The 14,763-nt window shown below is 57.2% G+C and overlaps 1 protein-coding gene across 2 annotated transcripts in view; it reads left to right on the top strand.

Annotated features, from left to right (window-relative positions):
* PPARGC1B (PPARG coactivator 1 beta) overlaps positions 1-14,763 on the top strand; it is a 58,039-nt gene that overhangs the window by 40,211 nt on the left and 3,065 nt on the right. Inside the window, exons 4-12 of one of the 2 annotated variants that reach the window (XR_012630877.1) lie at positions 401-517; positions 1,302-2,454; positions 3,081-3,117; positions 3,545-3,609; positions 4,102-4,870; positions 5,371-5,446; positions 6,313-6,434; positions 6,880-7,034; positions 8,772-9,064. Coding sequence is in view for 1 of the 2 variants with exons in the window: in XM_074884034.1 (XP_074740135.1) it covers positions 401-517; positions 1,302-2,454; positions 3,081-3,117; positions 3,545-3,609; positions 4,102-4,870; positions 5,371-5,446; positions 6,313-6,434; positions 6,880-7,034; positions 8,772-8,871 (2,594 nt within the window). In the remaining variant the exon portion in view is untranslated. The remainder of the gene's footprint in view (positions 1-400; positions 518-1,301; positions 2,455-3,080; positions 3,118-3,544; positions 3,610-4,101; positions 4,871-5,370; positions 5,447-6,312; positions 6,435-6,879; positions 7,035-8,771; positions 9,065-14,763) is intronic. The other variant, XM_074884034.1, reaches the window with a different exon arrangement.

Here is a 14,763-nt window from a genome sequence, read left to right as displayed (position 1 = left end):
CCAAGCGAACTGTCCAAACCCGTCACTCATGCCAGTGTAAAGTCTGTGTCATCTAAGGGCAGAATTGATGGAGTGGGAAGTTTGGATGCCACGACAGCTCCTGTGTGCCTGACTGGAGCGGGGATGCCCCTGGGAAGTAAATTCCCTCATGCCTCCCACCGCCCCAACCTGCTTGGGGGTCCCAGGGGCCGTGGGTGAATGCTGTGGAGACAGCCCCAACCCCCTCAGGGCTGCCCCTGTGCCTCCCTGCCTTTTTATTTTGCCTCCCCTATTTTTGGGTCGAATGATCAGCAATGGATGTGCCCAGAGCAGGCACAAGCCAAGGGGCTGTGGCCCTGTCAGCGCTTTTTTTTGCCCTTGCTGCGATGCCGACTCCTTTTCTTGCGGTTTCTCTTTGCAGCTGAAGAAGTTGCTCCTCTCTCCATCGCACGTGCCTCCGAGCTGCGAGGCTCAGCGGGATGGGAGCGCCCGGCGCCCGGGGACCCCTAAGTCCCGACCCGCACGGCCCTACACAAAGGTACTTCTCCGGCGGGCAGACCTTGAGCCCATCCTGCACCCACCTCTTGGGAGCCATCCTAAAGCAGGTCACCAAAGGATGGTGTCGGGGAGCGTGGGCAGCCTCTGAGCTGAGGGCTGGGGACGGGCAGAGTGTTCCTGTCCCTGTCTGCACCGGGGTTGCAGTCTGGGCTTCGCAAAACCTTCAAGCTTTGTGCTGGGCTGAGAAATGTCTCGATCTCCTTTGGACCCAATGGGGTCAGGCGTCTCCCAGCTTCCTTGGGCGCTGGTTTGTGAAAGCCCCACATGCTCCCTGGCCACCCCCTTGCCCCCTCCCCGCTGACTCACAGCCCAAGCCGGGAGCCATCGGCCAGGGAGAGCTTCATGCCGTGCTGCAGAGCCGACCCCATCACTTAAGCTAATCTCCTGAAACCCAGTAGAAGTTGCCATCAAAGATTTTTCTACTTGGCTAATGGTAATTGTGCGGTGCATTAGGCCCGGCAAATTAGATTGCCTGGGAAGAGCAGCAAATCCCTCCCAGGGAGAAGGAGCATCATTGCGTGCTGGCTGCTGGAGGGGCAGCGCTTGGGGCGGTTGGGCTGCCGGCCCCGTGTGCCCCATGGAAACCCCCTGGGGCATGGGGCTGACCCCCAGGCAGGTCGGGATGCTGGTGGGCTGGAACTGGGGTGTTCAGGGATGTGGGGTGGCTCTGTCAGCTTGGGGGGCTTCTCCCCCCATGCCTGGTACTTGCGTCAGGTTGTGGCTGGAGGGCTCGGGGCTGACTTTCTCCTCTCTCTTCTTCAAAGGTGGAGGGTCCCCGGGACAGGAGGGCGAGTGTCCCGCAGGCGCAGAGCCGCAGCTGCACTGAGCTGCACCGGCACCTCACCTCCACTGCCCCCTGCCCCCAGACCAAAGCCCCCCGGGCACCTGAGGAGTGTCCCAGCAGCCGCCACCACTCGTCCCCGGGCGACTGCGCCCATCATGAGGACGACAGTGACTCCAGCGAAGACTCGCTGAGCTCCGGCGACTCGGTGACCCCCTCCTCCTCAGCAGAGGATGGCTCCAGCAGCCAGTTCTCCTGTGAGGGGGAGATGCACTCAGTGGTGGAGCTCATCCGCTACATGCACACCTACTGCCTGCCGCCACGGAAGCTGCCCGCCCGCGACGCTGCTGATGCCAAGCCCCAGCCCTGCAGCAGCCCCTTCAAGAGAGCCAAACCGGACTGCCCCGGGCAGCCGGGCCCCCCTGGCAGCGCCCAGAGCCGGCCAGGCTGTGCTTGGCAGGCGGCCGCGGGCTGCAAGAAGCCCGGAGCATCTTTCTCCATCCTGAAGGAGCTGCTGGCGCGGGACCTGCTGTGTGATGTGAGCAAGCCATACCGCCTGAGCAAGCCCGTGTACGCTGCCCTGGCACGGCCGCCTGGCTCCTCCTCCCCTGTGCCACCGGCCCAGGATGGGGAGGATGCCACTGGGACCTGCACATCCAGAGCCAAAATGGCACCAGAGAAGGGCGAGCCACGGCAGAGCCCCAGGGCTGAGGCAGAGGCACTGCAGGAGCCATGTGGCCTCGAGGACGATGCTGGGAAGCGTGCAGGCGTCCTGGGCACAGCCCCGGGGAAGGTGGCCCGCAAGCAGGAAAGCACCGTTTACGCTGTCCGCCGGTCCAAAAGACTCAACCCCGAGCTTGGCCACTGGCTCTCCTTCCTTGACGAGCCACCCCCCGAGCCCTCTGTCCCCCAGGAGGCTGGGGACAGCCGTGGCACCCGGGACACCCTGGCCTCCAGAGAGCCTGCACTGTGCCCAGCACTGGAGGGCTTCTCCGCTGAAGAGCCCGCGGCCGAAGTGGAGGTGGGGGACACGGCACCACTGGTGGAGCCCCAGCCCCTCTCCCTGGGCTCCCCGGGGGACAGCGAGGTGGGCAACGGGGCTGAGAGCCAGCGCTGTGCCCTCCTGGAGCAAGCAGGTGAGGGGGGCCGGGGGGTCTCACTCTGCTCGCCCCCCGCAGTGCACACGTGCTGCCTGTGGCGCTGCTGGTGCCGTCCCTGCCACAGGCAAGCGCTGCTGGCCAGGCGCCTGGCACTCAGCTGGCAGTGAAGCTGTGAGCCCCAAGCACAGCCAGGCCCTGACCTATGTGCCAGCTGGCTGTGGGGTCCCATGCATGGGGAGTTGGGTGCCTGTTCTGGTTTTGGGGTGCTGTTTCAATCCATGGGGGCCTTCTGCCTCAGTTTCCCTATCCTTATAACAAGATAAGGGAGTTGGTGTAGCACTAACCCAGTAGGGACCAGGCTGCCCATCCCTCTGGGTCCCTCTTCCCTGCAGGCTCGCCCTGTGCCTGGGCACCGGCGTTCAGCTGCACCTGTGCCCCAAAATCACAGCTATCCGCAAGCGCTTTGTGAGCATGAATGGCTCAACCCTGGCAGTGTTAGCCCTGCTGCAGACGCTGCTGCCTCCCAGGCAGGCAAAGCCCATGGTCCCCAGCCCCCTGCCAGGCCAGGGTGGGCAGAGGGGCCCCGGGTCCTGCTGTGGGCACCGTGGGCGCTGGAGGGAGCACAGCTCTGCTGGTAACCTGCTTCTCTCCCTGCCTTTCAGAAACACCCAGGTGTCTCACGCTGTCCTTGGCACAAACGTAAGTGCGCATGGGGCTAAATAAACCACGCTGGGGCTGGAAAGCCGCCTTGGTTTGTCTGGCTGGGCATGCATCTGCAGTGAGCAAGCAAAGCTGCTTTTGCAGAGCAGACTGAGCCGTGCAGCTGGGGGTGGGGCTGTGGGGAGCTGTGGCCATCGCTCGGGTGCAAGGAGCTCAGAGAGACCTGGGCCGAGGGCAGGGCATTTCTGCATGCCAGGGGCAACGTGTCCCAGAGCTCTGGCTGGGACAAGGAGGGCACGCTGCTCACCCCGCTGCCCCTTGCACCCCTCCACGGGGTTACTCCATCAAGCATTAGTCGTGGTGGGAGGGCTCGCTGGTAGGCAGCGTTTTTCAGCTTCCGTTTGTGTTTTGGGGGCTGCAGTTCACCTAAATATCTTCTCTCTCCTTATTTTCTGCTCTTCTCCAGTGACTCAGCCTTTGGGAAGAGAAACTTTGAGCCGATGCTGACTGTGGAGCTGTGTGGGACAGCAGGTAGGACAGGCTTTTAATTTTTTAATTTTACAAAAATCCTCCCTGGGAGGGGGCAAATTTACCCTAAATTCAGCCTGGAGTTGCCGGTTCCAGCCAACCCCAGCTGACCAGGCATGTTCGTCCCCTGGTCCGGGAGCCCCCCTTTGTTCCACAAGTGCAGGGCACTTCCCGTGCTCTGCCTCACCTCCACATCCGAGCACTGCAAGCAGCTGGCAAGCTGCATCCTTTAGAGATGCCATTGCTGACAGGACATGTTTGGGATGGGAGGGGCAGTTCAGCGGGCCCCTGCATGAGCCAGGAGGGAAGGGAGAGTCCTCTGGTCCTTTCTGGGATCAGGCATCCTTTTTCCCCAAGTGCTGCTGGATGGATGAGGCTGCAGGGGCTGAGCAGCCTCCTCCCTTGCAACGCCTGGTGCAGCCCAGGCTCTGGGGCGGGACGGGGCAGGACAGCGGGGGCAGAGCTGACTCCTGCCCTTTGTTTGGGGGGGTTCAGGTCTCACGCCGCCCACCACTCCACCGTATAAGCCCGCTGAGGAGGACCTGTACAAGCCAGACATCCCCCAGGAGCCAGGGAAGGAGGACGGGACAGCTCCCATCCCCGGGGGCGGAGGGGACACAGCAGCCTCCCGGAAAGCCCCCAGGAAGCACCCCGAGAGGACAGAGCTCTTCGCCCACCTGAGCCGAGCGGCCGGGCGCCCCACGCTCCCCGAGCAGCAGGGCATGCTCAAGCGGCCTTTCTCCCGCTCCTTCGGGGACCACGACTACTGCCAGGTGCTGAAGCCCGAGGCTGCCCTGCAGAGGAAGGTGCTCAAGTCGTGGGAGCCCCCGGGCCAGGTGGAGATGGAGCACAAGAGGAGGGTCCCGGCTGCCCACTACCAGGGGCTGGACCTGGGCAGCAAGGAGGCGGGTGGCGAGATGCTATGGAAGGACGGCGTCAAGCAGCTGAGAGACCAGGAGATCAGAGCCAGCTTAACAAAGCACTTTGGCTTTCTGGACAGTGCTCTCGACGATGAGGACATGGTCTTCTGCAAGACCCCTGAGTATGACACCGTTTTTGAAGACAGCTGCAGCGAGAGTGGCTCCCCTGTGGAGGAGGAGGAGGAGGAGGAAGAGGAGGAGGAGGAGGAGCACGGCGACACCAAGCTGTGCCTGCGGAGAAACCCCCTTTCCAGGACCAGTTTGCATTACTGTTCCCGGAGCAGGTCCAGCTCGGGGTCTTCGTGCTGCCGGTCCCGATCGCCCGCAAGCAGACGCACCTTCAGGTACAGGGGGGCCGCGGGGAGGGCACTTGGGACCATTCTTGTCCCCTGTGTTTTTGCCCCAGTGCATCGCAGCCCCAGCTCTCTCTGCTCTGCTGGCCCAAGTAATAAAGATGCTAAGTAATGAAATAAAAATTATTGAAATAATTGGTACTACATCAGCAGCTGCTCAAACATCAGCCATGGCCAGAGAAAGCAGCACTGGGGCAAAGCAGCCAGGGTTTTCCATGGCGCTGGGAGTGATGGGGCATGGGCAGGGGCCGGAACTGTGCCTGATAAGGGGCAAGCTGCTGGCTGGGAACCCCCTCCAGCATCTGTCAGAAAGGACTTTCCAGTGTCCTTTCCAGTGCTTCCAGACCCCCATCTCTCCTCGGCTGCCAGTGCTCTGGAGTGCCTGCCCACTGCTGCAGACACCGCGTGCCCTGGCTTCTCTTTGACGTTTGAAGCTTTCCTGCTGGATCCCCCAACCCTCCCGGGCTGACCTCCTCTCCCTTGCTTCCCAGGTGTGAGAACGGCGAGCAGTGTCAGGGCGGGAGCGGGCACCGGGGCCAGCTGGAGAAGAGACGGGAAAAGGCCATCGTAAGTGAGCAGGGACCCCGCGTTGGGACAAAGCAATGCCCAGCCCTCAGTTCATCTCCCGCTCCAGAAAAGCAGTGGTGGAGCCCGTTAACCCTGGCTTCAGCATCCCTTGGTGCGAGGCCGGTGTTAGAAAAGGACATGGGGGTGGAGGGGGAGAGAACAACCCAACATGAAGAAGAAGCCACCAGACAACAGGCAATACATGGAGTCATGGCCCAGAAATGCCCAGAGCATCCTATGATGGTGCTTCAGTGCAGTTGGCATTGGCAATTAGCAGGGTGAGCTGGGGAATCCCTGAAGCTACTCAGCCGTTACAGATGCAGTCCTGCTGCAGAGGCAGCCTCGTGCACCAGGAACTGCTGTGTGCCCATGGGTGGGAGCTGGGGGCGTCTGGGCCTGCGGGGAAATAACTTGGTCCTCTGTGCTGCTGTGCGCATGCACGCACACACACACACACACATACACACACACACGTTCCTCTGGCTTTTTTTTCCTGCAAAGCAATTGAATTTTGCCCCTAGCAATTCGTGGGAATATTTCCCAGCATCTTCACCAGAAGAAGGTGAAAAAGCTGCAGGAATGCAGCAGAAATTTAAAAGAGAAGAAGGGGGTGGTGGCTGCTTCAGCCTGGATATGGCCGTCCCCTGCAGCTGTGGTGTCCTGGGGGTGACACCCATGAGCTAGCTGGAGCAGGGACAGCCAGACCCTGGAGATGTCAGGCTGTGCCCATGGCAGTATTGCCCCACTGCAGCCCCATTCCCGGTGCTGGCTTGCAGGGGCTCCTTGACAGCCCCACATTTCCAGTGCCTGTCAACAGCACGGAGGCACAGGGTCCTGGGGCCTGAAACCTTTGCTTGATTTGCCAGGGGGAAGGCAGGGTGGTGTATATCAGAAACCTCTCCAGCAGCATGAGCTCCAGCGAACTGAAGAAACGCTTTGAAGTGTTTGGTGAAATCGTGGAGTGCCAAGTCCTGTCCAGGACTAACAGGTGGGTGGGGAGCGCGCTGCGGTCCGGGTCTTCAGCAGCTCCAGACAGCCCCTCTCTCCAGGCAGCATCAGCACTGCCAGGCGGTGCAGGGTCACCCCCGCATCCAGCTGTGCATGTGCGAGTGATGCAGTTGTGCTGGTGGGGTGAAGCGCTCTGCACCACGCCAACCCCCTCGGTCAGCCGAGCCCACGGTCTCGGCGCTTTGGATGAGGAGATGCAGCGTGTGCCCAGGTTCAAGGGCATGGGGAGGGCTGGTGGGATGGAGGGATGGCAGGATGGAGGGACAGTGGGATGGAGGGATGGCAGGATGGAGGGACAGTGGGATGGAGGGATGGCAGGATGGAGGGACAGTGGGAGGGAAGGCCGGGGGTGCAGTGCTGAGCAGAGCTGCATCAGAGGGACTGCGGGGCCTGTCACATTTTGAATTATTTCTCTGGTTGCTCAGGGGGGATAAATACGGCTTCATCACCTACCGGTATTCAGAGCATGCCGCCTTATCTCTGAAGAACGGCACCTCGCTAAGGAAGAGGAACGAGCCTTCGTTCCAGCTCAGCTCTGGTGGCCTCGGGCACTTCTTCTGGACCAGATATGCTGACTTGGGTAAGAAAGCATGAGCTGCTTTTTCCAAAGCATCTCGTTTATCAGCACAGGGCTGTAACGGCACATTGCACTGCTGAACCCTAGTCATGCAAGGATCCTAAACCTCTTTAGAGCCTGCAGGAAAAGCCCACTGGCTCTCCTATGGCTCACGTAGCTGCTCTTAGCTCAGTCAGATGGCTTGGGAAACTGGGGGGAGAAAAGAAAAGCAACTAGCGTGAGGGCCCGGAGGGTGTTGGCTGCAAAACGTAGCATCACACCCCAGGGCTGCTGGGTCTCAGCTGACCACAGCCCATCCTGTCTCTGCTGTGTTTCTACACAGCACTGGATGGTTTCCAGCAGAGAAGTCCCTTCCCAGTCATTAGAGAGAGCAGTCAGCAACATCTCATTAGCCCATGAGGTGATCCGGGTGGTTTGCTGCTCCGCAGGGCAGATTCACCACATTGCACATGCACTTTTGAGCCAAAATGATGGCACTGAAATGTGCTACAGTTGCATTAACTCTTCCTGTGCTGTGTTGGCTTCTGCAAGACCTCGCCTCACTCGGTGAGTGCGTTAGCCAGGGTCTCGTTGGACTGTCCTTCCACGAGTGGTAGGGCTGCAGCCTGAGCTAAGGGACAGGAGCGAAACCCTGTGCTGGTCCTGCACAAAGAGAAATGTGATCTAGGCTTCACTCAGTCCTTGTTGCTGTGATCTTCGGTGTTTCACAGACACTGCACATTCATTTCTGTACCCTCTGTAGGGGGTAAAGTGGTTCTAGTATCCCACTTCATGCATGAGAGACTGAAGCCCAGAAAATAAAGCCCTAAGTCTTGACTTATCTCTAGACACCCAGTCTGACACAAGTACTGCCCGATCTTTCAGCACCTCTCGTCTGCTCTGAGCAGCATTCCCTCCGACTTTGGTTTTGGGTGCAAATGCCTGTTGTTCATCTGAATAAATCCTAGGGCCTCTCATTTTGGGTACAGAGAAGATAGGAAACAGGACCCTGTGAGGAAGATGTTGGCATGTGGCTGTGCAGTGCTGTGGGGAGGGGGCCAGAGCTTCCCCCCTGCATAGGAGAACCCCCTTCAGTGCTCCTCACCTGCAGATTGCTTCAAGGCCAGGAGTCACCCCCTTATTGTGCAGCCCGGCTCGTTCCTAAAATCCTGCTCGCCCTGGTACAGGATGAGATGGGGAGCCCACAGGCAGGGATGAAATGCAGCTGTGCCATTCATGGCTCATTCAAAAATACACACCCAAAAGGGTTCACCTGCTGTTAAATTAGGCAGCCTTATTTCTGGCCTTTGCTGAATTTCCCCGGCTTTGTGGTGGCACTGTTTGTTCAGCTCTGATGGAGGGCTGGGGAGCACTGCAGGCAGGCAACCCCCTCCCCGCGACTGGCACAGCTCCCGTGGGGTCGGCCCCGTGTCAGCGCCTCGGAATTCAGCTGCACCCGGCAGATTTTTGTGCACCTGGAAACAGGTGTCTGTGGTGTGTGACCTGCCGGGCTGGGCAGTGCTACAGCCCCTCTCCCCAACAGCTCCTTTTCAATCGGGGAGGGACAGCACCGTCCCTGCTCCCTCTTGCCATCACCGCCTCGTCCGGGCTGGCTTTGCAGTGCCAGGATGCAGCATACCAGTAGCGGGGGAGTGAGTAGTGGCCTGCCGTGCCTCAGTTTCCCTCCCTGCCAGGCAGCGAGCGTGCTTGTGTCCCGCTCGTGTCCCTGACCCGGCTGCCTTGTGTCCCTGCCCTTCCCAGATTGCAGCGCGGAGGAGTCCTCCCCAGCTCCAGTGAAAAGCAAGTACGAGACCATGGATTTCGACAGCTTGCTGCAGGAGGCCCAGCTAAGCCTGCATCGGTAACAGCCTTAACCTTGGAGGAATACCTCAATACCTCAGTCAAGGCACTTCCAATATGTTTACGTTTTCAAAGAAATTATTCAGTCTATGGAAAGCGAGAGAGAGCGAGAGAGAGCGAGAGCACGCACGCGCGAGAGAGAGACTGCTGTCCCTTCCGATCGATGTTTACATTGAACAAAGCTGCTTCTGTCTGTGAGTCCCCATGGTGTTGATGTCTCACTGCCACACGTTAGTCCCCCCGCTTCTGACTGGTTGTTTTAGGGTGAGCCTAGGAGCCCCCCAGCCCCTCTCCTCCCTTCTGGACCCCCCGTGCTCCCGCCGCGGAGTTGCAGCTGTGTTCACCATAACATTTTTTTGTCCGTAGTGTGTGATGATGAAATTGTTAATTGTGAATAGAATCAGGATTATAAACTAATTTTTAATAGAAGAAGAGAAAAAAAAGTATATACTTAAAAAAATGTATTTATGGCTCAGATGTACTGTAATTCAGATTTATTGTACCGCTTCCTTGATTTTTAACTATGCACTGTAATGAGGCACTTGCCACTCAGCAAATGGGGGGTCAGAGCAGAGTCACGGAGCTGGCATTCACCCGTCAGCCGCAGGGGCACCCGCCTCCCCCGCCAGCAAACCAGGGTGCTCGGCGGTCATGTTGGGGTCGCCCACTTTGCTGTCAAAGCCATTCTTCTTGCTTGCGTGGCCCAAGCCCCCCAGCCCCAGCCCCCAGCCCAGCTGGGTCACAGCACCCAGATGCTGAGCTCGGTTTTGGTGCGTAATGGAGCCGGCGGGCGGTGGGGCACGCCAGCCCTGTGCCATTCTCGCCGTGGGGCCAGGCAGCTTTGCAGGCGTGAAGGAGAGGGGTGGTAGAAGGATGCACTACCTGGGGGGCTGTGGGACCGACGCCTGCCAGCCAGCGCTGCTCCAGCCCTCCGCTGCCTTTGGAGGCAGGAGAGAGGGGCCGGGGGGCCGGCGCTGGTCAGGATTGATCCGGTGGGTCCTGCCAGCACAGCCTGGGGCATGGGTTCCTCCGGGTCCCTGTAAGGGAGCTGCTTCTCTCTGTCTCCTTAGGTGTCTAGGAGACCAGCCAGGCTGAGCAGCTTGCTCCCCGCTCACTTCCACCACCTGCAAAGCAAGCGGGGCGAGAACACCCATCTGTGATCCCCGCCCGGCAGCCAGCCCAAAATCCAGAGAGGCAGGGAGGCAGGAGAGGGCACAGCAGTGCGCCAAACACCCGTCCCACCCAACGCCCTGCCCACATTCTGCCCGGTACCTGATAAGCCATAGACTTCCCCAGCACCCAGTTGGCACCCAGGATCCATCCCCCTTGCCCACCAGCACCCCATGGCCTGCTTGCCTGCTCTGCCTCTGGCCGAGGGCCCTCAGGGCTGCCCGGCGGTGCTGGATTTAGGGCATGCTCAAGAAGCACCCCCCTGAAATTTTCTTGCAAACTTGCCCTCCATCTCCAGCTGAGGTGGGAGGGGGAGAGAGCCTGCCACCGGCTGGAGCAAACCCCACCACGAGCTGGCCAGAGGCACCTTTTCTGAGGGAGCAGGAACCTTGCTGCTCCTCAAGCCATCACCCTTATCTCCATTTATTTTTCAGACCCAGAGACCACTAGGGATTCAGCCATCCTATGTAGATAGAATATTATAGCCTTAACTCTGCCAATAGATAGATTAGAGTCTCCTGGGGTCTTCCCTCGATATGACTTGGGGGTTTTATTCTCATTTCCCTGGTGTGGGTACTATTTTGTCTTGCAGGGAGTATGACCAAAGCCTCCGAAATTGCATGAGATGCGATGCCAAGAGCTTGAGCCCTGCCATGGTGGCCCTTGGCTCTGGGGCCGTGTGTGCAGCTGGTCTCTGCTGGCAGCGCTGATACCAGCACAGTTACCGGGCTGTTTCTCCCCACTTTCAGGGAAGCCATGGTTCTGATGACAACCAGCCTGGCAGCGCCAGGCCCCACAGGCCACTGTGAGGTTTGAACTGCGGGTCCCCAATCTGCCGCTGGTGATGATCACTGTCAGGGAACAGTCCTTGTGCCATTTCAGTCTCAGCAGCAAGGTTCAGCGTCTCTCCTGCCACAAGCTCCCCCCACTTGTCATCCCATTTTAGCAAACACGAGTAGCTCTGGCCGAGACTGAGCATCTGCTATTGGCAATTGCCTCATTGTAGCTTTGCCTTTTTCTGTCCTAGTATTTCCTCACAATGATGATGTTTACATGTGATTGCTATAGAGCTTATGTAGAATGTATATAGCGACACATTTAGGGTGGGTAGTACTGTCCTGTGCTGTGCTGATGTTTTTCAGAAAACGATCAATCCAAAAAACAACAAAAAAAAGCAAAGTAAGTGGAATTCTTCCACCTCCCACTCAGCCGAGGGCACCGAGCCCCCACGGCCGGGCCCCGCTGGGGATGCATCAAGCGTGGCAGAGGGGAAGGGTTAGTGCGGAGCTGGGGGGGCTCCAGAGCCGGGGAAGCCCTCTCCTGGGGGATCACTCAGTCGCCTCTCAAGCATTGGTTTTGGTGTACCCAGATACAAAATTTCACATTGTTTTCCTGCGGCTGGGCACCCTGGGTCAGCCCACAGCCCCTGCCCATGCCTGGCTTCTGGATATCAAGGCCAGTGCACGGGAAGGGGAGGGCTCGTCCTGCACAGAGCTGATCAGTACTGCACCTGTAGGGTAGGAGGAGATGCAATAAGTGGTCTTCGTGGTGCCTGAAGCCTATAAGTGGGGTTGGGGTGGTTTTTTGGGGGGTTGGGGTTTTTTCTTTTTTTCTCCCCTAAATTGGGATGGTTCGTTTTCCCTCCTCCCCTAAGAAATTTCTCCAGGACTTATGCACTATGCGCAGAGGTGTGCAGGGAGCAGAGGCACAACTGTGGCTGGGTCAGCCCTTTGCAGCTGCCTGCGCCTGCCAGCCCATCGTTGCAGCAGGGAAAAGCAGGGGGCATGTGCTGCCTGCCCCGGGGGCTTCCCCCGACTTTTAGGACTGGGTGAGAGTGGAGGGTGTTCAGCTCAAGAAGCACAGGTCTGCTGAGTTTAGAATCCCTCACGCAGGGTTTGTGGTGAAAAATAAGTTTCCACTTGGTTTTTTTTTTTTTTTTTTTTTTTTAAATATAAAGGTGTCTAGCTTGCAGTGCTCAAGTCTGCAAAGGTGCAGGAAGGAGAGCTCGGGCATAAGGGGCAGGTGAGAGCTCACTCCCTTAGTGGCCTGTGACTATTTTGGGTGCTAACGGCGAAGCGGAGCGGGAGCAGAGCAATGCCCGGGCACTGCGTGGGGAGAGGCAGCCCACGCCACCGGGGAAGCCAGAGGCACCCAGCACTTTGCAGGAGCTGCCGGGGACGGGGATTGCCCCCGCCCAAGGATTAGCTTTACATCCCGTCCAGCCTCTGGCATCGCGGCAGGTGCCCTGGCATGGGTGCAGCTTGGAGCTGGGCACCCCAAAAAGGGAACTCTTGCACCCCAGCCCCTATGGGAGCCCCGGGAAACTGCCCCCCACCCCCTGCGAGGGACGGGGCTGCAGGGCGGCCAAAAGCGCTACTTCAAAGAGAAACTGGGAGCAAAAGGGTTTATTACGGTAGGCAATAAGTAAGGAGGAGATTTATTTTTTTAAAAATATATAACTATAGAATGTCCCCCAGTAGTTTCCTGCAGGTACTGTGGGGAAATGCTGAATGTGAAGAGTTTCATGATAAAATGTCCCTTTGCCTTTTTTGCACAGATTTGCCCCAGAAAAACTTGTTCAGGGTGGGGTACCGGGTTTCTGGCTGGAATCAGGCAGATCCCTGGGGCTCCGCAGGAAGAAGCAAATGTTTCTGAGTGTCTGGGCTGAATGCACAGGACAATCCCGGGTTTTAGTTTTGATGCTGCCCCAGAGAAAAGGTTTATCCCGATTCCTACTCAGCACAGATGGTTGGGCTCCACATCTCTAATGGAGCAGCAGCTCAGTCACCACATTACAGTCTTGAGTGTCTGATTTCAGCACTGGTCCATGCAAAGGAGTGTTGCAATTGCAGACCAGCACTTTTTTTCTTTCTTTTTTTCGGTTTTGTTTTTTTTCCTTTCTTTTTGGAGGTATGCTGAATACTGAGATACATCATTGTTTGTAGCTGAGCCCTGACACCCTTTCTGTTCTAAGTGTCGTAGTCCATCCCTGACAATCTGAAGCAATATAGAGCCAAATGCAGCCTTCAGGTTTCATTCCTCTTCCCTCGCCCACCCTGGGGTCAGGGGCAGCAGCGGCAGCCTGGCCACAGTGCCCATGGCCATGGCCACGGCCACGGCACCGAGCCGAGAGCCAGGCTGAGGTAAATACTGGGTTGGGGAGGGAGTGTGTGTATGCATGTGAGAAAGAGAGAGAAAGATTAAATTGATGCATTTCTTGAGAAAGGTGTAAGAATTTCACCTAAAAAGGGGCACATCTGCTTTGTTATTTATAAAAAAAAAGCTAATTCTGTCTTTCTCTTTTTTTTTAAAGTAAAAGGACACTGCTAATAATTATTAGGGGCCAATTCTGCCTCCCTTCCTCATGCTGAGTAAGTACTACTTAACTCTGCAATTCTCTACCTGCAGAGTAAGTAAAAGTAGCAGAATTGATCCCTCTGTGATTAAGAATCAAGTTTTTAGTCTGTTTTTTTTTTAATTGGTAGTGGTTTTTTATATTTCACTTAATTTTTTCCCCTGTTCCGTTCCGTTGTGTCCTTATTTATGTAATATACTTTAACCTTAAAAGATGGCATGGATTCTTATGCCTTTCCTTTATTATTATTGTTATTATTTTTAAAAAAGAGATTTATTTCTAGTGTGATTTAACTGTCTACCTTCTAAAACAAGAGAACGTTTTCTTGTATTTTTACATTGTCAGATTCTATAGTTTCATAGATAATTTAACCAAATCGCTCAATGTATTATCTATATCTATCCGGTGGGTATAAAAGTTCTATTTTAAATTGTGTAAATACTTCAGAACTGGCTTCTTTTTCCAGACTCCCCTGCCGCGGAGTTACTTGTTTACATCAAAAAGACTGTAGACTCTCTACGCTCATGTACTGTAAATAGTGAAGTGATCTGCCTATAACTAAATGATAACATATATACTATAAAGTGGAAAGAAAAAAAAGGACCAAGTCTGTGCTGCTAATACTTTAGTTTATTAGTGCAAGCCTGCTTGGGAGGAGGTGTTTTGCTTTGCAGAAGCTGCTCTGCTGCGCTGCCTGCCTGGCCGGCAGCGGGATGGTGGGGGTACGGCCAGGGCCAGGGAGGGTGGCAGAGCCCCCCAGCTCGCTCACACCAACGCTGCAGCACTGCCAGGGATGCAGCTCCCGTGGGGGAATATCCCTGTTTTAAGTGTGGCTTCTTCCAGTTTAACTCGTGCAGGAAAAGCCTGGGCTCCGTACTCTGCACTTCGGGAGCGGTGCCACTGCCGCAAGACCCATCGCAGAAGAAACCTCCCAGACTGGAGGTGTTAAAAATGAAGTGGGGCACACACCTCAAATTTGCTTGAGTGGGAGTAAGACATTGCAAGCCAAAGTGTGGGAAAGACTCCCAATGGTGACGCAGCAACCCTGCAGCGCAGGACGGCCCCTGGATGGTCCCCTCCGTAGCAGGAGAGTGTACCCTGGGCGCCAGCCTGCTCTCCCAGAGACACGGCCCAGCTGGCCGAACCGCTGTTTCCAGCACAGGGTGTGCTGGTCATCGTGGGAGCCCAGGCTGTGGAAGGGAGGGGATGGAAAGCCTGGGCAGCTGGCGGCAGCACGGGGGCAGCTCCCCAGCAGGACGCGGTGCGCAGGAGCCCAGCACCAGCCATTGCCCCTGCAAGGGCTTGCCAGGCCAGAGGCATTGCACTGAATTTACCCAGAGCACGGCGTGGTGATGCTGCCGGGCAGGA

This window comes from Strix uralensis, chromosome 14, assembly GCF_047716275.1.
Source record: "Strix uralensis isolate ZFMK-TIS-50842 chromosome 14, bStrUra1, whole genome shotgun sequence".
Classification (NCBI taxonomy): Eukaryota; Metazoa; Chordata; class Aves; order Strigiformes; family Strigidae; genus Strix; species Strix uralensis.
The sequence above is the reverse complement of the archived record's forward strand: the minus strand, read 5'-3'. Positions and strand labels throughout refer to the sequence as shown.